At 40.8% G+C, this 18,421-nt stretch overlaps 2 protein-coding genes across 14 annotated transcripts in view; one reads left to right on the forward strand and one right to left on the reverse strand.

Moving 5' to 3' along the window:
* TRPM3 (transient receptor potential cation channel subfamily M member 3) overlaps positions 1-18,421 on the reverse strand; it is an 896,309-nt gene that overhangs the window by 160,506 nt on the left and 717,382 nt on the right. The gene's annotated exons all lie outside the window — the stretch shown is intronic.
* LOC133048534 (ras-related protein Rab-22A-like) lies at positions 15,704-16,602 on the forward strand. Its single transcript, XM_061132230.1, has one exon. The coding sequence runs from the start codon at positions 15,791-15,793 to the stop codon at positions 16,373-16,375; it is 585 nt and encodes a 194-aa protein (XP_060988213.1). The 5' UTR covers positions 15,704-15,790; the 3' UTR covers positions 16,376-16,602.

Below are 18,421 nucleotides of genomic sequence, written 5' to 3' on the forward strand. Positions count from 1 at the left end.
ATCCTAAATCAGCGGATCAGGCTAATATTTAACACAAATGAAAATTCACTCTGAGGTGTTAAGAGCTCATGGTAGCAAACAGAAGCATAAAAATAACTGTCTTGTCTTGCTCCATACATATAACTGCTGCTTTTTTATAATGCCAGAAAGATGAAATAATAATAAACAGGTAATTACTCCTGAGAGCTTAAAAACTTGGCCGAGCTTTGAATGTTTTGGGATCCATAAGGAGAGTGGCCTAGCTCAGCCTTAACAGGGAGTAGAACAGATTGTCAATTGGTTATTTTAGCTCCCTGGAGGCTCGTTCTGATATGGTGATTTTAGGTTATAAATCTGGGAAAATGTTTGGATAGGCTGACTGCCAGTTGTTTCAACAACTTTACTGTAAATCATTCATTCCCCTAAATGGTTGCTCTCTTTCTCAAATATCTTCCTATGCAGAATAACTGCTAGTCAGGGGGTTATAAACCACTTAAAATTAGGCTTTGAGGTATTGAGTATGTCTTCTTCTGAAAAACACATTTTTTCCCTTACATGTTCCCTTAAACATTGCCCTATATTTAGGCTTTCCCAAAATCCAAGCGGTATATTTATTGTACCCAAATGCATTAAAAAATATTAAAAAATCCTAGTGACAGACAAAGCAGTCTGGAAAGCACACTTTTTCTAGGGAACAACAATCCAGAAAAGAAAAAAATGCTATTCATCAATAGTTTGAGTTCAATTGTATTTTATAAAATGAACTACTTTTGATCAGGCACAGATTCACTGGTAACACTCCTTGCAAAAACAAAAGGCAAAGAAAGACCAAAGGAGAAATGGAACATATATGAGAGAAGGAATTAAAGGGGATTCTCTTTGGTGGTTGGAATTGGTTTCTAATATTGTCCCTGAAATAGCTTTTGTTGCTCATAAAGAATATACTGTACAGTGACCCAGGACCTCTTCAGCAGTAGGTCACCGTTTTGTGAGTCAATAACTGGAATGTAAGGAAGCTTGCTGGCTGGAAACAGGAAGCTTACAATGGAACTTTTTAACCAGGGCCAGATTATAACCACATTTGTGGAGAATGCAAAATCAAACAAGGTAGGACTGGCAGGGTACATGAGTGAAAGGCTGCATTCATCACAGATGTCAAGTACAAACTGGGTCTTCATATTTCTTTTAGTCATGCCATTTCTTCTTATCTTATGGCTCCTTCACATAGACTATCTATATAAGGAACAAAGGTTCTCTAGTAGGTTACATTCCATGATAAATCTAAGAATCCATGGCACTCACCAGCAAACTGCCCAATAAACTGTTTGGCATTAAGTGATTCAAATTAATTGTATTAAATAAATTTCATGAGTGAAAAGGGACAAGTAGTAAAGATTGCCTCTATGAGGATACTGTAGAGAGAAGGAAGGGTTTTTTGTTTTTTTTTTTAATTGTAATTTAATGTATATATATATATATTTTCCATTTATCCCCACCAGCTGGAGGCTAATCACTCCACAATATTGCAGTGGTTCTTGTCATACACTGACATGAATCACCATGGATTTACATGTATTCCCCATCCTGATCCCCCCTCCTCCCTCTCTACCCGATCCCTCTGGGTCTTCCCAGTGCACCCTTCCCAAGGCCCGAGCACTTGTCTCATGCATCCAACCTGGGCTGGTGATCTGTTTCACCCTAGATAATATACATGTTTCGATGCTGTTCTCTTGAAACATCCCAGAAGGAAGGGTTTTGTTAAGCAGAGGTGGGGTCGGCCTGCTTCTTAATCCAAAGTTTGTGAAAGTGTTCTCAGCAAAGTCATTACATTGTTAACAGGCTGATTCTAAAATTTACACCTGCCAAGGTGGCTCCACTACAGAAAGTAGTTTTGAGAATCATGGTGGAAGAAGCTACTAGCAGTACTGACTCATGTATCCTTATAATCAGACACTTCTTTTCTAACAGCATGACTGTGGGAACTTAAGTGCACTATCCATATCTTTTCCTAATAAAACTCAGCCTAATGCTTTCAGTGGGGAAATTTCACTGTAACATAATGAGTAGTTTAATTCTGAAAAATGTATATTTATGAATGGTATGAAAAATGCAAATAGTTTAATATTAAGTGAAAAATTTCACTTTAGAAATATATACTTGATTACAACTGTGTTTAAAACAAAACAAATCTAAACATCTATGCATAAAAGCATAGAAAGTGAAAGTGAAAATCACTCATTCGTGTCCCACTCTTTGTGACCCCATGGACTACACAGTCCATGGAATTCTCCAGGCCAGAATACTGGAGTGGGTAGCCTTTCCCTTCTCCAGGGGATCTTCCCAACCCAGGGATTTAACCCAGGTCTCCTGCATTGCAGGTGGATTCTTTACCAGCTGAGCCACCAGGGAAGCCCTGAAAACATAGAAGGAAACAAAAGTGACTGGTGCTTGTGGGCCTGTAGTGATTTTTTTCTCCATTTATTTTTTTGTGGTCTCTAAATTTTCTATAAAAAACACATTTTCAATCAGCAGATATTACTTTCACTTTGGAAAAAATAAACCAAATCAAAACTACATTAAAAATCAACTTTAAGTTGACTGTTCACACACAAAAAAAGATGACTGTTCACTAAGAGATATAAAGTTAATTTGAAAAAAAAAAGATTTTGAAATAAGAAAAAATTCTTTATGTGTAAACGAATCACAGAAGCTAAGAAAAGCAGTGCTAGAAGGAACTAGGGGTCATCTAGTTGTATGTTTCATATGATCAGGTCATTTCTAGGTGAGATGTTTAGGTTGGAGAGTCATAAGTTTATTCTTATAATAGAAGAGAGAGGAAGAAAAAACACAAGATTTTTATTCAAACAAGTATGGACTTAAATCTTATGCTATTCCATAACTCTGTGTTCCTTGGGAAAATTACTTAACCTCTCTCAAATTTAGAGAGAGAAGTTGACAAAAATACCAATTTCTTACTGTGTTTTTCAGATTTAAATAAGGAAGGGGAAACATGTATATAATTTCTTAATCCTAAAGGCACCCTCAAAATGGCAGCTTTTAACACTGTCATTATTATTTGAATTCTTTGATTCCTCAGTGGCCCCAGGCTGGAAGTATTTTGATGCCATTTCTCTTGGGTTTAGAAGAGAATGAAGTAATGAAATCTCTGTCCTATGTTTCTAGTACTGGATAGAGTAAATGTTTAAGATCATGGGAGATTTTTTTTTAATGGAAAAGTTATTGTGATATCATCTCTTGAGCTCCATTCTCCTCCAGTTTCTTTCCCACTTTTTTCCCCTTTATTTCAAAATTCTTCACATACAGTTTCTATTCTCACTGTCTCATTCTCTTGAATCTAACCTATTCATAGGGTTTTTGCCCACACCACCACCAAAACCATGCTTCTTAAGGCCACCAATGAATTCTGTCTTGCTAAATCTGGTGGCAGATTTTTAATCCTTGTAGTACTTGATGCGTTAAATGTACAAGATCATTCCTTGCCATATATTTATTATTATTTTGTTACCAGCAAAGCCCACTAGTAAGCCTAGGAAATAAAAGTAGAATCTGGACAACAACATCTAACATTTTTTTCCCTTTGTGCTTAGTCTAGTGTCCTTGCTTATAGGGTACCACGTGCAAGGGCCTTGTGCCTAGCCCTTCAGATCAGAGCTCATAGTGACAGACACCTGTGCTGACACCTCAGCTGGGTACGCCTTGTGCAAAGTGCTACAGCTGGCAATGTAGTTCTAGATGGTGGCAGTGAGCCTGTGCCCGGACCCTGTGCCTGGGACAGCGATCTGCAGCCAGAGCAGCACAGCCCTGCCTACCCGCCACCAGAACTCCTCCTCCTCCCGGACGACAAGATCCACACAAAGGGATCCCGCCCACGGTCTCTCTGGAGGCCATGTACTCTACAACCACCTCTCCATTCTCCGATCAAAAGATTAAAACACCGCTTTGCTTCTGCACCAAATGTGTCTCCTTGTATTGGCTGAAAGGACCCTGGGCAGGAGAACCTCTGCTGGAGCCAGACTTGGAAGAGTTGATAATAATTTCTGTATTTCTTCTCTGCAGGATTGATTGTAGGCTGAATGAGGACAGATACTGCTGTATCCCTAGTCACTAGAATAGTGCTTGGCAGGTGACAAGCATTCAATAGAGCTTTGAGGAATGAATGACTGCAAAAGTAGTCTGTTGAACAAAAAACTATTGCAGGTAATGAACAGATTGCCTTTCCCTGAAGGAGACCTGAGTGGAACATGAACTTAGAATGTATGTTCTAAGCTGAAGGAATCCCATGGATGCCACGAGTGGTTCCTGAGTACATTCTGGACTTCTGTTCAGTGCTTATGATTTGTTGGCATGTGTAATGATTTGGCTTTAAAAAGACATGCATTTCCTACTTAGAGTCTTCTGCAGTGAGCTTCAGTTGCAAATGCCCATGTTTATTTGTATTTGATATGTGCTGTGCTGGCATCTGCTCTGCTTCCTACCCTTCTATGTGCCCATGCCAACAGGGTGTTTTGGAGTTGACTGGCATGTTACAAGGTTAAGAAATTCTCTCTGCGCTCTCTGTCTTATCCTATTGGGGATGAGAGAGCTACAAAGTATTCCTAAGCAGAAAGAGTGACAGAATCAACCCACACAGGTGATAAAACAGCTGTAATGGAGATGGAGAACTTCTGAAGACCAGTGAAAGAGGAAGACGAAGAGCTTATTGGAGCATAGATGGCAGAAAGCTGAGGTCTGGTTAGGAATCGAGTTGCTGAGAACATTTTGTCTTAGGCAGAGTTGGATCATGGGCATTTAAGCTATGGATAAGTGAGTGACAGTCCCAGCAATCTCAAAATTTATCTATGTCAGGATAGGGGTACTCACCTCCAACACTCTGACTCATTTTTTGTCCATAGTAGAACTTGCAAGTTGGTTCTTGTGAGCCCTAAGTCCTGGGGATGCACGTGGGGGTGTTATCTGGGCCCTGTACTCTTTCCTCAGAGCACTCAGCCCTCCCACGGGCATACACTGCATTGAGGCTCTAGAAATGTAAGTATTAGAAGAGGAGATTTCCATGGAAAGGAACTTGCCATTCAACATGGCTTTCTGACTTCATGATTTCTATAAGGTTCTATCTGAGACAGGGATTATTTCCCTGTGTTTCTTGCCAGTGAATGTGCATGTTTTTGGCAATGTTAAATGGGGACATGGAGAGAAGGAATGAACAAATAAAAGCAGCAGAAGAAAGATAAATGAAAAGGATTGTTGTTTAGTTCTTTGGAAAGATAATTCATCCTCTCCAACACTCCTGTTTCTTTCTTTAGAGGCAGTGTCAGAGTGAAAAGAGTATAAGCTTTGGAACTAGACACATCTGTGTTTGAATCCTGGCTGTTTCAGTTATGATGTTGGCTTAGGCAAGAATACTAATTTATCAAACCTTAATTTCTTAATTTGTAAAACAGAGAAATAACGTCTATCACATAGGAATGTTTTGAGTCTTAAATTATATATGAGCAAAGTGTCAACAGCATAGTGTCTGAAATAGAGCCCACCCTAAAGAGTAGTTATAAAAAAGGGTAGGGGGAGAAAATACAGCATCAGACATGGCAGACATGGGCTTTGTTTGCTAATGTATTCAGCAAATATTTAAGTTGAGCATCTACTTTGCATTTAGAAATGTATGACATTTCTAAATGTCATAAGACATTTATGCTTGTGTATGCTTTTGTAGATAAAGGTGCAGATAAACAAAAATATGTGTAGATATAAATAAACGAGAGGATTGTCAAGTGTGGTAAATGCTACTAGGGAACAAATAATGGAATGGAAAGGGGAACTGCTTTATATAGGGTGGTCAGGGAAGGCTTCCTGGAGGTGGTGATGTTCAAGCTGCAAATGAAGAATAAGAACCAGCTACATGAAGGCTGGAGGGAAAGTTTTCAGACAAATGAAAGATATAAGCAAATGTCTGAGACCAAGAAAGCCTCAGGGGTGCTTGGCGTGAAAGAAGACCAGCGTGACTGAGATGAGAGACCAGTGCTAGAGCAAGAAAAACAGGGTGAACACTGGTAATCATTCCTTGGGAAAATGTCTCTTAAAAGTTGGCCACCTCCCACCCCTAAATACTATATTGTAAGAGGTTTCTCCCTTTGGTTATCATTCTGTCCTCTACAATTATGGAAACAAAATGATGCCATTTGGCTGAAGTACAGGTTTGCCCAGGTGTTTGAATTATTAGCATTTGACTATTTCTTATTGTTGTTAGATGAGAGAATGGTGGGTTTTTGTGAATGGTCTGCCTTCTCCACAACAACCAAAACTGTCCCCCATTAGCTCAATAATAGAAGTCCTCCAGCCCATTTCCTGGGGAAGCCTGGCAAAAAGATTCACCACTCACGACTTTGCATTCATGTATAATAGCACCTGCTGGGACCTCTGTTGGAATTTGTTTTTCCTGTGACCCAGATCCCTTTGGAGGTCAACATGCTGCCTGAAAAACTCAAACTCCATTTCTTGGATCCTAAATCAGCTTGCCTCCACCCAGAGGGGTGAGAGCTGTACTGCTCCTCCCCTGGGTGCAGACTGCATTTCCTCCCACCTGCAACTTGATTTCACTCAGATCTGCAGAGTCTATGTCCCCTTCAAAACGAGGGCAGTAGAGTTTGAACAGGTGATGACAGTAAGGCAGAAGTGGTTGAAAGAGGTCTGATCAGGCGAGTGGCCTCCAGTCACTCCAAGAACCCTTTTAGTCTATAAAAATAGGGATGGCATTATTTGCCTCTTGGCATTGTAGGGAAGGTAAAATTACAAAAAGCAACTGGCAAGCTAGGGATGGATGATTCCTTTTTTTCTCTCCTCTACTTCCTCCCTTTCTTCCTTTTCCTCCACGAGTCAGTGATACTTTCAGCCTCTTAACCTGTCTTTTATCACTGCATGGCTTATCACTGGTGTGTGTAGAGAGCCCATCATGTGGTGCGAGACCCCAACGGTCATTCTCACCACTGTTTTAAGTCATGGCAAAGTATTTGGAGGAGGATGGAGGAGATTGTGATCACAACATTTAAAATCAAGTCAGTTGGAGCCAATTTTACTTAATAATGCTCTTTCTCCGCCCAGTGCCACCAGGCCTGTTCTCACTGGATCATGATACTTCATTTGCTGGTATCTTTGGAAAATAATGTATTTCATATAAGTGGATTTTTAATTTATTTCACAGAAAAATGAGTCCATCTACTTGTGGAAAATTATGCTAAACCTTCTCTAAGCCCAAAGGCACAGAAGGAAATAGAACACATAAGTGTTAATGGTGCAGAAGAAAGCATTGTCTTATATGATAAAGTCCCACCTGTAGAGCTTTTTAACATCTTTCACACTTAGGCCATACTCCAGAACTGAGTGAGGGATCCAGGCATCAGTATGGGCATCCAGTGTGGGGTCTAGGCATCAGTAGTTTTTAAAGCTCCGCAGGTGATTCTAATGTGCAGCCCAGGCTGAGAATCACTACTAAGCGGTTTCTTAATACTCCAAGGCTCTATGCTTCTATGAATTATGTGTCTATGTTTCCACGAATTAAAAAAAGGAGAAGTAGGGGAAGGAAACTACAGTTACATGGCTGCCACAGGCAGATGCTAAGGCCCATAAGGACAGGGAAGGTTGAAGTGTGAGTCACATCATTATGGAATGAAGATGACAGACCAGTTCCAGAATAAGGCCTGAGCACTGGGCCCACTGCTGATAGCCATGTGCCAATAACGAACACTGGAAGTGGACAAATGGGCAGAGAAAAAGGAAACACAAATGCCAAGTGAGAATGAAAAAGAAACGGAATATTGTTTAATGGAAAGGAGATTGGTGGATACAATATTTAAATTCTTTTTGAGGGATAAGATGGTCAAGTAAAAACCCAAAGCTAAATGTTACAGATAATAGAGCAGCAGTGATCTTTGTGCAGTTTGTCTTACCTGATTAGGGTAATTTTCTCAGGTTAAGTTTTGGGTTTGGTGAAACTTGGGAAAATGATATATTGAGCAACATGTGATCAACACCAGGCTAACGGCCCTGCCTGAAACCTTGGAATTTGATGAATGTATTCATTTACTAAGCCTCACATCTAATAAAAAGAAGCATAAATACAAATATAGAAGGAAGTGTGGGTAAATGAGTTCAAATGATAAAAGGTATTTTATACACATTGATTAGCATGGAAGAGAAAGTAGAAAGTATCTGGTTTCAGACACCTGGTTTACAGTAACTTACGTATATAAAGGCAATAGCACCCCCCCCCCCAACTGAGCCACTTCACTTTCACTTTTCACTTCCATGCATTGGATAAGAAAATGGCAGCCCACTCCAGTGTTCTTGCCTGGAGAATCCCAGGGACGGGGGAGCCTGGTGGGCTGCCGTCTATGGGGTCGCACAGAGTCGGACACGACTGAAGCGACTTAGCAGCAGCAGCAGCATGTATATAAATAGCCTCCCTAGCTTCTTCCTACTTATTTTCACCTCAACCCTCTACTCTGCTCTTCCTCCTGAAATCACTGTGCATCAAAAACACAGTAAAACTTACAGGTTTGAGTAAAGTTGTGTAATCAGAGGTGGAGGAAGTGTCTTACACTGTTGGCGGGAATATAAATTGGTGCAGCCACTATGGAAAACAGTATGGAGGTTGCCCTCAAAAAACTAAATATGGAGTTGCCATTTGATCTAGCAATCCCACTCCTGGGTGTATATCCTGACAAAACTATAGTTAGAAAAGATACACACACCCCTTTGTTCGTAGCAGCGCTATTCTCAGTAGCCAAGACACAGAAACAACCTAAGTATCCATTGACAGAAAAATGGATAAAGATGTGGTACATATATATACAACGGAATATTACTCAGCCAAAACAAGAATGAAATAATGTCATTTGCAGCATCATAGATGGACCCATAGATTATCATATTAAACAAAGTAAGTCAGATTCAAGAGGGAGGGGGGCATATGTATCAGTCAGTTCAGTTCAGTCACTCAGCCGTGTCCGACTCTTTGTGACCCCATGGACTTCAGCACACCAGGCCCCCCTGTCCATCACTAACTCCCGTAGTTTACTCAAACTCATGTCCGTTGAGTTGGTGATGCCATCTAACCATCTCATCCTCTGTCATCCCCTTCTCATCCTGCCGTCAATCTTTCCTAGCATCAGGGTCTTTTCAAATGAGTAGATTCTTTGCAGCTGGTGGCCAAAGTATTGGAGTTTCAGCTTTAGCATCAGTCCTTCCAATGGATATTCAGTACTGATCTTTAGGATGGACTGGTTGGATCTCCTTGCTGTCCAAGGGACTCTCAAGAGTCATCTCTGATACCACAGTTCAAAAGCATCAACTCTTCTGTGCTCAGCTTTCTTTATAGTCCAACTCTCACATCCATACATGACCACTGGAAAAACCATGACCTCAACTAGACGGACCCTTGTTGGCAAAGTAATGTCTCTTCCTTTTAATATTCTCTCTAGGTTGGTCATAACTTTTCTTCCAAGGAGCAAGCGTCTTTTAATTTCATGGCTGCAGTCACCATCTGCAGTGATTTTGGAGCCCCCCAAAATAAAGCCTCTCAACTGTTTTCACTGTCTCCCCATCTATTTGCCATGAAGTTGATGGAACTGGATGCCATGATCTTAGTTTTCTGAATGTTGAGTTTCAAGCCAACTTTTTCACTCTCCTCTTTCACTTTCATCAAGAGGCTCTTTAGTTCTTCTTCACTTTCTGCCATAAGGGTGGTGTCATCTGCATATCTGAGGTTATTGATATTTCTCCCGGCAATCTTGATTCCAGCTTGTGCTTCTTCCAGCCCAGCATTTCTCAGGATGCACTCTGCATATAAGTTAAATAAGCAGGGTGACAATATACAGCCTTCACGTACTCCTTTTCCTGTTTGGAACCAGTCTGTTGTTCCATGTCCAGTTCTAACTGTTGCTTCCTGACCTGCATACAGATTTCTCAAGAGGTAGGTCAGGTGGTCTGGTATTGCCATCTCTTGAAGTATTATCCAGAGTTTGCTGTGGTCCACACGATCAAAGGCTTTGGTGTAGTCAATAAAGCAGAAGTAGATGTTCTTTGGGAACTCTATTGCTTTTACGATGATCCAGTGGATGTTGGCAATTTGATCTCTGGTTCCTCTGCCTTTTTTAAATCCAGCTTGAACATCTGGAAGTTCACGGTTCATGTACTGTTGAAGCCTGGCTTGGAGAATTTTGGGCATTACTTTACTAGTGTGTGAGATGAATACAATTGTGCAGTAGTTGGAGCATTCTTTGGCATTGCCTTTCTTTGGGATTGGAATGAAAACTGACCTTTTCCAGTCCTGTGGCCACTGCTGAGTTTTCCAAGTTTGCTGGCATATTGAGTGCAGCACTTTCATACCATCATCTTTTAGGATTTGAAATAGCTCAACTGGAATTCCACGCCTCCACTAGCTTTGTTCATAGTGATGCTTCCTAAGGCCCACTTGACCTGGCATTCCAGGATGTCTGGCTCTAGATGAGTGACCACACCATCGTGATTATCCAGGTCATGAAGATCTTTTTTATATTGATCTTTTTTGTAGTTTTGTATAGACATATGTATACCTATGGCTAATTCATGTTGCTGTATAGCAGAAACCAACACAATATTGTAAAGAAATTATCTTTCAATTAAAAACAAATTAAAAAGTCAGAAAGACAAATACTATATGATATCACTTTGTGTGGAATCTAAAATTTGACACAAATGAACATAGGTATCAAATAGAAACATACTCAGACATAGAGAACAAACAGACTTGTGGTTTCCAAGGAGGAGGTTGCGTGGGGAGGGAAAACTGGGAGTTTGGAATTGGCAGATGCAAACTACTATACGTTGGCTGGATGAACAACAAGTACCTACTATATAGTACAGGGAACTAAATTCAATATCCTGTGATAAACCATAACAGAAAATAATATAAAAAAGTATATGTATTTGTATAACTGAGTCACTCCACTGTACAGTAGAAATTAACACACTGTAAATCAACCATGCTGAGTTGTGCTTATTCATGTCCGACTCTTTGTGACCCCATGGACTGCAGACCATCAGGCTCCTCTGTCCATGGGGACTCTCCAGGCAAGAGTACTATAGTGCGCTGCCATGTCCTCCTGAAGGGGATCTTCCCAACCCAGGGATTGAACCCAGGTCTCCCACATTGCATTGCAGGCAGATTCTTTACCCTCTGAGCCACCAGGGAAGCCTGTATATCAACTATACTTTAATAAAATTAAAAGAAAGAACTATGGAATGAAAGAAGAGGAGGAAGGGAATAAGCTGGGAAACAACTGTCTATTTTGAAGAAGTAATTCTCAAACTTTAGTTAACTTTAGTTGACTGAAGTATTACTGGGAAATGGTTGGAGAACTAAGATGAATTTAAAACAGAGAAAAGGTAGGCTGCCACCTGTCATGTTCAGCATGCCTTTTCTCCTGGTCTTTCCACATCATGAAGATGCTGCAGGAAGCAGAGTTTGGAAACGATTTGAATATGAGAGTTGACATTAGATTTCCAAAAAAGACCCGGCATCCTACCTCTTCATTGCCCTTCCCACCTGTATTCCCCTCTTAATTTGTTATACTACCTTAAAGTCCCCTAATCAATAATTCCTTTGGTTCAGTAAGTTTCCCCTGTTGGAAGCTAAGCAAGTTACAGAGGTCAAAGAGCTTTCAGTCCTGGTGCTGGGACTTCAGATTTCCAGATAAGATGCTGGGCAGGCAGCACATGGGTTTATAGGAGGTGGGGGATGGGTAACACTGGAGGAAGACGATGGGGATGTCCCAAAGAAGGGAATGACAATCTTTTCCTTCCTTCCTACAACACTTCGTGGTTTCCTGTTCTTCGACTTTTTATAGCAAACCAGAATTTTGCTAAATTATTTACACTGCTATATGAGAAAATGGATTCTGGGATATAAATAGATCCTTGGATCACAGTCCATTTATAAGTGGACAACTTCCTAAAATGCACGATTGACTATTTAGCATGGAAGAGGCTACCTCTACAAAACTCATATTGAAAAATGTGGAAGTTCACACATTTAAAAATTGCTGAGTTTAAATGTTTATCTAAATGTGGTATCTCTGAGGAATTAGAAGGAATGTGAGGCAAAGTTTGTGACTCCCATGATTATAATTTGGTTGCTGCCATAGAGAGACCCCTAATATAGTGGTTCTTAACTCTGGAGTTACTCATACCTTGGGAAATCTGAGAATTGAATGCATTCTTTCCACGAAATGCATACACACACAGAATCTTATGTACATTTTCAGAGGATTCACAGAACTCCCTAGAGACTTCTAGTTGTTCTTGGACCCTAGGCTGACTTGTAACTCTATTGAATTCAGGGAAAATACTAGTCCATGTATTCCCATTTAGAATAGAAAAATTCCTATTTGGGAATAGGCTGAAGGGTAGGAGTGAAGCCTCTGTCCCACCGCTTGTAGGACCCAGTGCATTTAACATTTGAGAGAGGATTCAAGAGCTTGCACAAAATGCAGAAAGATGTTTAAGGCACAGTCTTTTCTCTCAAAGAAAATTAGATGTGGTGGGACTAGAATAATAAGGGACAAAAGTAGTAGTACTGCTCAGTCTTGACCAGAAAAGTAGACTAGATCTGGATCACAGAGGATCTTGAATGCTAGGTTAAGAAACTGAAAATTAATTCTGAAAACCAGTATGTTTCAACCTACAGTCATTCTTGTACAATCTTCATCTTTCTGCCATTATTTATATCTTAATATGACAATTAGATCTTTTTTCAAACTGATCCTCCTTTAAAACTTATATTTTTTAAGGCTTAATATCCATGGTTTTGTGTTTTATTATAACCATTTCTAATACATATGTAAATAAAAACATACCTTTTAAAATAATAAAATGAATTTGCCTTCTACCTGAAATTATCGCATAGGCAATTGGGAGTGGGTTTTCTTCATTCTGAACATTGAAGAGTGAGATAGGGGTTTCTGAGTAGACGGGAAGTCATAAGAGATGCTCTTTAAAAGGATTCATTCAGCAGTTGAGTGTCAGTTGGAATGGAGAGACTGGCGGCAGTGAGACTGAGCAGACACCAGAGATCTAGGGGAAAATGGTGAGACACTGGACCAGGGAGGATAGGGAAAATAAAGAGTGGAAGCGAGATGAACAGTCTTTCTAGAGCTGGAATTCAAACCAACTGTCATGTAAATTATTTAGTAAGTCAACTCTTAAAGGAAATAAAATAATACAACAATGTGTTTATTTCTGTGCGTTATTTATATTTTAATTATTGCATTATTTTATTTTTCTTAGTAAAAGAAAATACTTGCTATATTTCCCCACTGCCTTACTCTATTAGTATTTTTAAATGAATATGGTTGAAAGAGGCATTAAACTTCTGTGCATTTTTGTTGATTATGAGAAAGAATCTGAGACCTGGATTGTAAGGTTGAAGCTCCAATGGCTATTTTCTGTATACTTCTGTAATCTTCCTCAATTTGTTTAATTTTTCTAGTTAACTGAAAAAAAAGATGTAATTCCTGTCCCATTACTTTGCAGCTCTAATAACACAAGGAGTGCAACAGACCTTTGTCTATTATAAGGTATTATTATACATTATGCATCATTAGATGAAAGGTGTTCTTCTTCTCATTATTATTGGCTATCTTAGAAACAAACCGTGTAAATGAAATTTCATTCAAATTTCTTTTTTATTTCAATGAATATGCTATGAGAAAATAGGAAAGTTGATCTTTAATTTGGGGTTTCCAGTTAGTCTGATTAAAATATAATGCTGAAAAAGAATAATTTCATTGTGCCTTGATGAAGAAATTTCAAGTGATTTGGACACTGTGCTTACATTTTCCCTATAGGACTATAATGACTACTGTATAGGGGTAGAGGGCGTTCCAGGAATATCAATAATGTATTCTTTTCTTTCCAGGACTCTAAAAATCTAAGAAATATTTGCTCCAAATATTCAAGAAATGAAAGAGTAAATGGGCTCCTAATTTATTTTTTAAATGGATTAATTTATTTTAATTGGAGAATAATACCATATTGTGATGGTTTTTGCTATACATCAACATGAATCGGCCATAAACATACATAAAGTCATTTTAAACTTGGTCATACCTGATATTTAGAACATGGAATCAGCTGAAATACTGGGGAAAGAGCTGAGAACTTGCAGAAAGATGCTCTTGGTTCAAGTCTTGGGGTTACCTCTAATAAGCTACCTGATGTTGGGCTTGTACTTAAATCTCTGAGTCTTGGTTTCCCTAGGAAATACTAAAACTGACCTTGGCAAGGTTGACTGCAGTATCAAATAAGATGACAAGAAAATCATCTTTGTTAAAGTATTATATAGACATTATCATTAGTGTTACAATAGAAGTATTTATTCAATGCTCACTATGTTCTTTGCATATATTACTTCATTTAACCCTTATAATTAACCCCATAACAGAAATACTATTATTATCTTAACTTTCTGGAAGAGAAAACTAAATAATCTAGAGACTAAATAACTTGCCTAATGCCACGTATTAAATGACAGATGTGGGATTTGAAGTCAGACACGTTGACTCCAAAGCCTTCATCATCCTTATTCCTAAGATAGGGACATTCTAACCACCTAAAGAGCTTCAGAACTTCCAAAAATTAATCAGTAACCCACTGTGTTTTGAGAACTAATAAGGAAACATTTTTAATGGAGTAATACTTCTACATCCTCTTTCCACCATATCATATATGTGCTGTGCTTAGTCGCTCAGTCGTGTCCGGCCTTAAATTATGTTACGTGTGTGCATGCTAAGTCTCTTCAGTTGTGTCCAACTCTTTGCGACACTATGGACCGTAGCCCTCCAGGGTCCTCTCTCCATGGGATTCTCCAGGCAAGAATACTAGAGTGGATTGCCATGCCCTCCTCCAGGGTACCTTCCCGACCCAGGGACTGAATCCGCACCTTTTAATCTCCTGCATTGGCAGGTGGGTTCTTAACTACCAGCGCCACCTGAGAAGCCTAAATTATGTTATAGGGAGAGTTAAATGAACTTAAAAGAATCTAGGTACAATTCAGCATTGATCTCAAAAAGCATTTCTATTTCTTCCCATGTACTATGTTAGATAGAACTATTTTCTAACCTTGATACATGACTCTACGACTTTTAGCCATTTGGCTTAAAAACACCTTTTTCAGCTCCAAGAAATTTTTTTCCTTTGTGGCCATAGGAGATCTGCTGCCCTTGTTTGGCCATTGATGTCAAACAGGGAAGACACAGGCTCACTCCTTTTCTACCAAGGAGGACTTTACATATTATGTTTCCTCTTGTCTATACTCTCTGTCTGTGAAGATGAGCAGGAAGGGAGATGAACATGAAGATGGATGACAAGTGACTCAAGTTAAACTGTGCCTCAATGACAATTATAACCAGGACTAGAGAAAAAACACAAGGATAAGAGTAGGTATCTAGGCCCCGCCCTCTCGGCGAAGGTGGCTGCCGAAGTGGGCGGGGAGGTCAGGTGACCCGGCCGGCGTCCCAAGATGGCGGCGGCGGTGGTGCCCGGAACCCGCGGCACCGTCCGGGCTGCTAAGACGGGCCCCTCGCGGCTGGCGACGGACGGGCCGGGCCGAGGGCCAGCGAACGGGCGGCCGCCGCCTCTGCGCGCCCCGCGGCCGGGGCTAGGCCGTGCGGCGGCGGTGGCGCCGGGGGATGCTCGTGCTGGGCCGGGCCTCTCCCTTCTCAACTTAGGGCGGCGGCGGGCCCGCGCCCCTGGCTCCCAGGCCATGGCGCTGAGGGAGCTCAAAGTGTGTCTGCTGGGGGATACAGGTGTGGGTAAATCAAGTATTGTGTGGCGGTTCGTGGAAGACAGTTTTGACCCGAACATCAACCCAACAATAGGGGCATCTTTTATGACCAAGACTGTCCAGTACCAAAATGAACTACATAAATTCCTCATCTGGGACACAGCTGGACAAGAACGGTTTCGTGCCTTAACGCCAATGTACTACCGAGGCTCGGCTGCAGCTATAATTGTTTACGACATCACGAAAGAAGAGACATTTTCAACATTAAAGAATTGGGTAAAAGAGCTTCGGCAGCACGGCCCACCCAATATTGTAGCTGCCATTGCAGGAAATAAGTGTGATCTTACCGATGTAAGAGAGGTCGTGGAGAGAGATGCCAAGGACTACGCTGACTCCATCCATGCAGTCTTTGTAGAGACAAGCGCGAAGAACACGATAAACATAAATGAACTCTTTATAGAAATTAGTCGAAGAATTCCATCCACTGACGCTAGCCCGCCTTCTGGTGGAAAGGGCTTCAAACTCCGCAGACAGCCTTCGGCGCCAAAGCAGAGCTGCTGCTGACCGGGCCTCGGACCCCCGGGCTTCCCGATGAAGTAGGTGGCCCTGACAGGTCTAGGGAGGGCTAGGCCCCGCCTCCGGGGGTCGCCTGCCAGTCTTGGATCTTCTTCGGGCAACAAGGATTCACAGGAATTGACCGGTTTCGTCTCCCCTTTGGAGACTGCAGCAATAATACGTCAGTCTGTGGACTTCCGTCCTGTAAAGAATCTCTGTGTACACAGGGACTGCATCGTTGGCTCCTGATCTTGCTGAGAAGGAATGTACAGTTGTGTGGATGGTAGGACGAGATCATTGAGTAGCTTTGTAGTCAAGATTCTATGTCACATTTGTAAAGGGAAAATTAGCACTTTCGTGGTTCTTGAGGGGGAAAAAAATGACCTTGTGGAGACATTCCTTCCCTTGGTTTCCCATTGCCACTGTGAGAGGGAGTGGTAGCATTTAGAATGTGTGCCGTTACCACCATGGACGGATGGCAGTTATGATCGTCTGAAGCTGACGTGGGTTGTTTCTGGGGCTGATGGAGAGGCACCCACCCCTGCCGTCTCTGACGCACTTTCCATTGGACGCAGCAGCCCAGCACCCTGTCGCACCTGCGTCCCCAGGCATGTCACTGCCACCTTTTTAGGTAACCTCTGACGATCGAAATGGTGGTGGTAGAGAGGCTGCCTGGAACATGTTGAATTGCAGATTCAGTTTAAACTGACTAGCCATGTTTTCCAAAAGAAGAGAGGAAGCCCAGAAAGTGGAGTAAATGCTGTCCGTTTTTTATTTAACCGAGCTGTCTTGGTGGGGGAAACAGTTATCTGCCGCTTGCTTAGCACATGTAAAGTTGTAGTCATATATTTATGAGACCACTGCTTACAGATTATAAATTATGTAAATACATTAATAAATTCTATGTTTCGTTTAACACTCCAAAAAAAAAAAAAAAAAAAGAGTAGGTATCTACATGTATACTCTAACTTGCATCTGTAGTGACTCATAGACAGAATTTGAATATAGGTGTTTCTGTTTTGAGAGCTTGTTCCTCATAACAACCATACTGGGATACCTCCCATAAGTCCAGTAACTTAAGCAATTGGCCCCAGATAAAATCTACGTCCATAACCAATCTATGAAACCTTAAGGATGCATGCCACTGTGTTAGTGAAGATTTTAGGGCAATTTGTGGATACTGAATATGTATCTTTCTGCCTTAATGTATATTCATCTGAATTCACTCATTCACTCACTCACCCATTAAACAAAGATTTATGGGATCCAATAAGCACAGTTAGGGATAGTGAATGCAAGGGAAACAGAATAACAAATTAGAGACTCTGCTCTTAACAGCTTACCTGGGAAGGTGGAGATACATATATATACACCCCCTCCCAGCAGTGAGGTATCTTCTGGGGGGGGGGGGTGTGTGTGTGCATATGTGCATGTACGTGCATATATGTGCATGTATTTGGCAACCGGCTATGGCTAAAGAGGGGGTTCTAGACTTGAATAAATTCAAGGAAGTAGGACATTAAAAAATGATTGCAAGAAAATTAGCTGGGTTAGTATGAGGGGTCTGTAAAAAAGTGGTGAAATATAAAACTGGCACTATAAGCAACACATTATACTCCATATTCAAAGGACTGATGAAACTGGTTCTATCCTCCAGCAAGAGTGTCTAGCAATACTATACAGCAGAGGTCAACAAATCATAATTTGAGGGTCAAATTTGGTCCCTGGTCTGTTTTCCTATAGCCAGTAAGCTGAGAATGGTTCGTATATTTTAAAGGTTTGTTTAAAATCAAATAAACAAACAGAAAAATATGTGGCAGCACTGTTTGGGGCACACAAAACCTAACCTACTTAACATCTGCCTCTTTACAGAAGTTTGTAAATCCCTGCAGTGTATAAAATAGATTGATGGGGGGGATATTGGGTTAGAGGGAACCATGTTAATAGGGCATAGCAATAGGTTAAGAAAGGAAGAGTAAGGGAATGTTTGAAAACATGGACTCTGGAAATGAAGGAGTCTGGAGGAAGATAGGGCTCGATATGTGTGCATTTGGG

This window comes from Dama dama, chromosome 29, assembly GCF_033118175.1.
Source record: "Dama dama isolate Ldn47 chromosome 29, ASM3311817v1, whole genome shotgun sequence".
NCBI lineage: Eukaryota > Metazoa > Chordata > Mammalia > Artiodactyla > Cervidae > Dama > Dama dama.

Excerpts from the sequence above, each read along its gene's own strand:
- LOC133048534 (XM_061132230.1), top strand. The coding sequence starts at position 15,791 with ATGGCGCTGAGGGAGCTCAAAGTGTGTCTGCTGGGGGATACAGGTGTG.